The sequence below is a fragment of the Mercenaria mercenaria genome, unplaced genomic scaffold (assembly GCF_021730395.1).
Source record: "Mercenaria mercenaria strain notata unplaced genomic scaffold, MADL_Memer_1 contig_4939, whole genome shotgun sequence".
In the NCBI taxonomy this organism is placed as follows: domain Eukaryota; kingdom Metazoa; phylum Mollusca; class Bivalvia; order Venerida; family Veneridae; genus Mercenaria; species Mercenaria mercenaria.
In genome coordinates, this window is record NW_026463209.1 from 28,083 (window position 1) to 36,136 (window position 8,054).

The 8,054-nt window shown below is 32.0% G+C and overlaps 1 protein-coding gene across 5 annotated transcripts in view; it reads left to right on the forward strand.

The window, feature by feature from the left end:
* Positions 1 to 7,064, forward strand: part of LOC123557308 (uncharacterized) — a 29,725-nt gene extending 22,661 nt beyond the window's left edge. For 3 of the 5 annotated variants that reach the window (XM_053535591.1, XM_053535590.1, XM_053535592.1), the window contains exon 4: positions 3,541 to 7,064. In XM_053535591.1, the coding sequence (XP_053391566.1) occupies positions 3,541 to 4,164 (624 nt within the window). In that variant the 3' untranslated portion in view covers positions 4,165 to 7,064. Of the gene's footprint in view, positions 1 to 1,011; positions 1,087 to 3,540 lie in introns of all 5 variants that reach the window. The other 2 variants (XR_008369573.1, XR_008369574.1) reach the window with 1 other exon arrangement.
* Positions 7,065 to 8,054: the final 990 nt, after the last annotated feature.

Sequence of the window (8,054 nt, forward strand, 5' to 3'; positions counted from 1 at the left end):
ATAAGTTTCAGTTAGATACACTATATTTGTATCTTTTACCCTAAGTTGTAGGGGACACGCACCACAAAATGTAATTTTGATAGCCCCAAAATCTTTACCATATTTGGTTTTTAAATGTTGAGCTCTGAGTACAATAGCTCCTCTAGATGTGTCAAATTCTAATTGTTTGACAAAATCTGAAGCATTTTCAGAAACCGGCACCCCATGTATTACAATATCAAATGTCGGAACTGAAGACGGCAGTTGAATATCACAAAAAAACCCTCCAATATAAACATTAGAGAGGTTTAAGGCCATAGTCAGTGCTTCCGCACTTTTAAACTCTAACAGCAAACTGCCAGACGCCAATGGTGTGACACGTGTTACGTTACCAAGGGTTTTTCCTATCTCAGACGCTATCTTCCTCAAATTTAAATTTTGTATGAGGTTTACAGTTTTACCCTTTATAGTACAAATATGCCTTGACACACTATACCGGACATGATGTTCCTCTTTTGGGTCTAATGTAGAACCAACAATTCTTGAAATATCAAGAAAATATCGACCCGGACCTTTTCGTGCAACTTTATTATACATCATATATATGCGGCACAGCCGCTGTGTAAATATATGTTTTGTGTGTTGGTGTATGTACGGCACAGCCGCTTATAATGACAATATGTTTCTAATTCAATATATATTAGACAAGAAGTGAAAGAAAGAAAGATAGTAGACACACTCTACAGGTAAACAATCTCAACACACCTAGCAGATCCAATATGATCATATAGATTAAAAATTTAGTAATTTATACAACGGAGGAAAAGCATGCAGATACAGCTGGGTGGGGCGAATCTTCTAGTCGTCGTAGCCAGACAGCGTGATGATGTAGAGCACCAAACTCAACGTTCGTGGTTAGCACTAGTATAATGTTAATGATTGGTATCAGTGTCCGTGATTATCTTGTGCGTTTAATAACAGAAATTTGCAGTTTTGTAACAGAATATTTACTTCCGTCTGTTTACATTTCAGACCGGAAACAGATCAAAGCTTTTGCTAATACCCAAAGATATTAAAAAGGGACTTGCAGGTGTGATTTATTGACAGGTAATAAATTGTATCAGGGCTATTTCTGCCAATTAAAAGATGCTCCAATTATGTTCTTTTTTAGTGAAGGACTTTAGCCTCCCTTGGGACATTTGCAACCCCTTCCCCACCCAATCATACCTGTCAAGTCAGACGCTTGAATCGTGATTCTCACGAATTCAAGGTTTGATCACGATTTAACGAATTTGGAGCATTTTCTCACGCTTTGAAAAATTTGCTCCATTGTATGATTGTAAGTAGGACATTTTGTCCTATTGCCAGTATATAAAACAGCCTTTATTTAATGTTTTAGAATGGAAAATACTTATTAATAAATTGTTTTTTTAGATAGATACATTTATTTCTGTGTAAAATATACATATACATGGCAATATATACAGCATACATATAACAAGGAACAAGTTTGCATGTTAATAAAGTTGTGTCGTATACTAGCTAGTATATTATAACAAAAAGAATGGCACACAAAAAAAAAATGAGATAGAAACCATCTCTTATTTCCATTGGTAAATAATATGGTATGACAGGGAAGACATATATGTATGAAAGACAGTAGTAAAGCTTATGTTATCAGAGTTCATAGATATAAAATTATAAAAAAGACTAGGTTTAGCATAATAGATGGTTGAACAAAATAAGTACTATATAAAATCTTGATTTATAGCTTATATTACCTAGGGTAAGGAGGTTACAAGTACACTTGCATGGGGCGTCTAACACTTTCCAGGCTAAATTTCAATAATGGACTTGTCCATCTTCCAATTTGGACAGTACCATTAACTGTTAAAAGGGGTACTTAACCAAACCATACTGACTGATGGCAAACAATGCTGATATCGATCAGACTTCAAGGGTGTGCAGGCTGAGGCCACATTTAAAAAAGTTATTGTTTGCTGTCTCCCGACCCTACTTTTTAAAGTTGGGTAGGTAGATAGGCAATTTATAGGCATAGGAAATAGAGATCAATATAATTGCACCTTTACTAATCCTACCAGGTGTTCTGTATTACAAAAGTGCTTCTATTGTGACAATTTGATACAAGTAAAACTGTATTATCTGCACTATTAGTTACTTATTGGTACTTCATTTTATTATTGGTTTGTTAATTTTTTACCATGTGCAAGTTGACAAAATCATAGGAACCATGTTTTGAGGGGTAAATCAAACACAAATGAATAAATCCTTAATGTTTGTGTTGTGCAAAAAAGTATGATATTGTGCCTAAAACAATTTTCATTTTCCATTCAATTGTGTAATTGCAAGGGAAGTAAACTAATAGATATCTCTGCTTATAAGTACTAGCCCAAGGCAAGAGTTGTCATTCTTTGTGGATCACAACTTTAAATTAAATATTAAAACTTCTGTTATTGATATTAACAAAACTATCATAAACTTCACATTTGTGAAATCATTTTTGGTTATTCCAAGGACTTGGAAATCAATTTCTAGATTTTATTTAATATATTACTATCATTGAACATTTTGGGAGACAATCAAAATCCCCTTGATCAAAATCCCCTCCACTGAAAAATGACAGGGTGTTACAAAATCCCCTTCACTCTTTTGAAGGGGGTATCATAATCCCCTCTGTGATTTTTACAGGGCTATCATAATCCCCTTCATAAAAATGTTAGGGCTATCATAATCCCCTACATGAAAATTACAGGGCTATCAAAATCCCCTCTTTCAAATTAAAATATTTGTAACAGTTTGACATTTTTTCAGACACAATTATTTAACTACCCTTGTGTAAGAACAATGAGTAAAAGAACAGAGATTAATTGACTTTGATGTTGTACTAGGGTGTTAACTATTTATTGAAAGTGTTAATATTCTTTTTAATTTTTTGTGTGTTATCAAGTTATTTATAAGGCATGTTTCTTTATCATGTATAACAATTTACAATCTTTACTTTCACAGTTTGCCAGTTAATAACAGCGTTTAATTGGTATTTGTATTTCAATTAATGCTGTTCATTATTTAATTAGGAAAATTGCTTCAGATCTACTCTGATAATTACTGTAATAGAAAAATATATTCTTTGATTTGTTTTATCTTATTTGTTACTCCCACCATTCTATTTTAACAGTTTTTTTTTACTCAAAAATCTAATTTGTATAATTTTGGGTATAAAATATAAGAAAATGCAAGAAGGACATCACATCATTGTATGTTCTTTCATAATGGAAGTCATTCAAAGTAATAAAGGTTCTCGTAAACTCCTTAATGCTGGCTTTGCATACACAAAGAAGAGTCAGTCAAAATCCACAATAAGATGGGAATGCTCTCAAAGAATAGCCAAGTCTTGCAAGGGTGCACTTGTCACTGATTTATTGGTGAGTGAATTTTGATGTTTATGTGTATGTATATTTGTAAAACTTCTCTTTATTATCACAAGTTGAAAACACATGTAACAGTCTATCATTAATGCATTGTGTAATTTTCTACTTTCAGGGATGCTTCTATCACCTGACTCAGGCTACATGGTGGCGTGTCCAGGCAGAAGGTCTTCAGGCAGCCTACAACTCTGACGAGGGAGTCAAAACATTCTGTGGGAAGTTGGACAGTCTGGCGTTCTTACCGACTGCTGACGTTGCCAATGGTATGGAAGTTCTACGCGAGGAAGCACCTGAGAACATGACCTGTCTTGTCGATTACTTTGATGCTAATTATGTTAATGGTAACTTCAGATCTGTGGTGGCACCACATGGAAACTTAAGACTACGCAAGACGTCTCCAAGATTCTGCCCAACAGTATGGAATGTACATGAAGCTACGCTTCAGGACAGAGACAGAACAAACAACCAGTGCGAGTCGTGGAACCATAGTTTCAAACATCTTGTAGGTCATTCAAATCCATCACTCTGGACAGTAGTAAGCTGTTTGAATAAGGATGCAACAATGGTTGAAGCCGACATCTTGAGGTGTGAGCGTGGAGAACCGCCCAAGAAAAGAGTGAAGAAATCAACAAAAGCACACCAGCAGAGACTGAAGACTCTTTGTCAACAGTATGCCAATGGCCAAAAGAATATTCAGGAATTTCTTAATGCTATGGGACAATTTATTAGAATTAACTAAGTGTTATATAACAGTTTATAGTAAAGCAGACACAGGAAAATGTGCTTTAGTTTACTTAAGAACTCTTGTGCTAATGTTATAAATGAGATAATAATGACATGAAATAACTGTTATACTTGTTGTATTTTATTTATTTTTTAGTGACCAATTAAAATGAATAGAAACTGATTTGTTGTCATAGTTGTATTGTACTGCTTATCTTTCATATATCTATATATCTATAATGCTGGTTATTATAACTTTATGAAAATAGAAACCACACAATTCCCCAAAGAGGGGATTTCAATCAGGGGGATTTTGATAGCCCTGTAATTTTCATGAAGGGGATTATGATAGCCCTAACATTTTTATGAAGGGGATTATGATAGCCCTGTAAAAATCACAGAGGGGATTATGATACCCCCTTCAAAAGTGTGAAGGGGATTTTGTAACACCCTGTCATTTTTCAGCGGAGGGGATTTTGATATACACTCGAACATTTTAGGGTCTATCTCTACAATTTAATTCTTTGTTTTTTGGGGTTTTTTTTTGATGGTGGGATAATACTTTTACCAGCAGATATATGATCATTTCTTACAGAATATTTCTTCTGTAAAAATAAGACAAATCTATGTATGTTTCATAAAAGTAGCAATAACCACAGGAAAGATAACTCTTGCAAAGCCTTGTTTCAGGATTTCCAAAAAATTGAAATGCTTGTGTTCACTTTTCATCTTACCATGTTACATAGAGGGTATTTAAAATACTGCATGATTTTCAAGAATTAAAAGTGTGCCGATTAGAAATTATACAAGTTGTTTTCCAAAAGTGAAAGTACATTCATTTGAATGGGGCTAAGGCCTAAAAAAAAAATTCTTTGTTTCCGTTAACATGCTAAAAAAAATTAGGGTAGGTAGGTCGGAAAATTTTTTTTTTTGGATTTTTTTTTTTATACATGTATTTTTAATTTTGGCTCGATCATGATCTACACTGGTGGCAAAGGCAGAATCAGTTGTGTCCAGCATGAAAAGGGCTTAGCGCACATAGTTTACTGGAAGTTAAATCATGAATGTAAGAAATGAAACTTAAAATGGTAAACTCTTCCCATGAAATGTCTGACCTAGCTGATAATAAATTTATCATAATAAAATCATACTTGGGCCTCAAGAATGTTAAAAACAATTTGAAATTCAGGTAAAAATTAATCAGATGTTCATTGACCTTTAACTTAAATAAAGACATTTCTGTGAAATTCATAAAAGTTTGTGGCATTTTTAGGCCTAAAAAAATTCTTTGTTCTGGTAACATGCTGAAAAAAAAATTAGGGTAGGTAGGTCGGAATTTTTCTTTTTGAATATTTTTTCATTAAGTGAGTCCATCTGTCCATCCGTCCGTCCGCAGCCATCCTCAGTAACTAGCAGGTAGAATTTCATGAAACTATTCAACTAGTATTTATTATGGACCATTTAATAAGTAGGAACATAGTAAGATGTTGTTGTTGAAAAAATATTTGAATTAGAAATGTCCATAGTTGTACGGGGATGAGAATGTCTCTCAGAGTTTAATATTCAGAAATCGTAAGTTAACCATTCATTACAGTTTATGTATAACAGTTTTACTGAAAAGATTATTAAGAATTAGGCTTAAATGATAATTGTGGTTCAAGGTAATTAAAATTATGAATATTTTAAAGTTAACCCTTTTTCTCATTCTTTTCTAAATTTTATTTGGTAGAATGCTTCCTACTTAAACAAGAAAAGTACTGAATGGTTTTTTTTGTAGATTTTTTTAGAAGTGTATTGCAGCATCAGAAAATTAATGACAACTTGTCTTTAAAAATGATAGTGTTTTGACAATACCCCATCAAAGAGGAAATGACAAGAGCTCTTTGAAAAAAGGTGTGATTTAATGACAGGTCATCATATGCTATTGTCTTTGCACCAGATTAGTGCAAATAACCAATCAAAATGCCATTACGTGTCATGTGACTTGCATATTATGCATCCTTATAAATTCTTGTCTGTGGATCCCGTGGTAGTGTTAACCATATTTTTATGTTTTAACATACAAACTGCACAAGAGTGATTTGGATTATTTTAAAAGTTTTCATTAACTATATTACATATAAATAGTGATGTGACACATAATGTCAAAGGTGTAAGCATAACTGCTATCATGGATCATACTGAGTACTGTGACTTAGTGAACTTCTTAAAATCTAATGGTGCAAAGTTTCCATCTCGTCTTGAAAATAAAACAACAAAGTCAGAAAGAAACAAAAGACACTACTTCAAGTCTAAATCAGAACAGTTCTTTCTTAAAGGTATGAGAATCTTAAAATATTTGTCCATTAGACAGATTTACCATATTTGAGATTCCTTGCTGGTCTTTTAGGAATTCCAGACGTTTCACCCCCAAGACTTTTCCTCCCCTAGACATTTCACCCCCAAGACATTTCCTCCCAAGACTTTTCACCCCCGATTTTACAAACCCTAGACTTTTCACCCCTAATTTTTAATATACTGAAAATATCGTGAAATATTTTGTTATTTGATATTTAAAATCTTTTTTAAATATTTTGTATAGGTTGTTAGGGCATTTATGAAGATAATTTGTTACTTTACGGACCATAATTCTACAAAATATACACTGAATTTAGGGTATCATATATGTAGTCAACTTAATTGATCTTTTTAAATGTAAATTTGTTGAGACTTTTTAATGATTAATTTTGTTTTCTATGTTATTCAAATGGATTCAAGTTTTAATTATGTAATATAATTATGAAAAATATGAGTAGATTTAGATTACAATAGTAGATGTAAATATTAACTAGGGGTTAGAATTAGAGGGTATATGTTTATCCTTTAGTATCATAATGATAGCCCAATTGTGATAACATGTAATATGGTTATTTATAAGTGCAATATGATGTGGAATTTATTTTTATGATATATTTTTATATATTTAACAAGATATATAGTCTCAGGTAACTCAGTATTGAGTGGCAGCATTCGATATGTTTAATGTTATTATATGTAATACATGTATGTACTGTGATGTTATTTATGTATGCTGATGAGACTGAAATAAATAAATAAATAAACTAATATTACAATTTGAAAGTCATTCATTTCATTGTAGGTCAATATTTTAAACTCTTCATAGGTATTGTGCTCAATCAACACCTTTTGATTGACAGAAATTGTCAATATTTTAAACTCTTCATAGGTGTTGTGATTTAATCAACACCTTTTGATTGACAAGAATAAGTGTTAAAATATAAATGGATTAACTGGCTAACATACAGTATATTAAACTTTAATTAATCTAAACCTTGACTGATCTTATGGAAATCAAAAAACAAACAAAATTATACTCACTCAAAAATGATGTTGCTTCAAAAATGAAACTAACTTTCAATATCTTGTCTAAGTTTATTTGCAAAATAAATGAATTTTGACAGATTCAATAATTCCTTCCTATTTTCCGTAGACATCAGATTTACAGAGTGGGCCATCTACAGTGATATGGTTTTAAACATTTTCTTCATAATTCTTTATACAACGGACATACAAGAAGAAAGTGATACTCATTTTCTATGAACTAAGATTACAAAATTTACATTTTATATCATTTTGATCCGTGTTGTTATATCTACCTCTTACTATTTCAAAATTATGTTATGATAATCTAAATCTACTAAGAGCAATTCGAAATTTTTTTCTTCAATTATATTTAAGTATTTTTCAAGATTAAAGGAATGTTTGAATCTACTATAAGAGAGTAATCGTTGAGAATTGTTAATATTAGCATATCAAGTTTGATAATAATTGTCAAATATGGCCCCACCCTGGGGTCACATGGTTCATATAGACTTATATAGGGAAAAGCTTTTAAAATATTCTTGT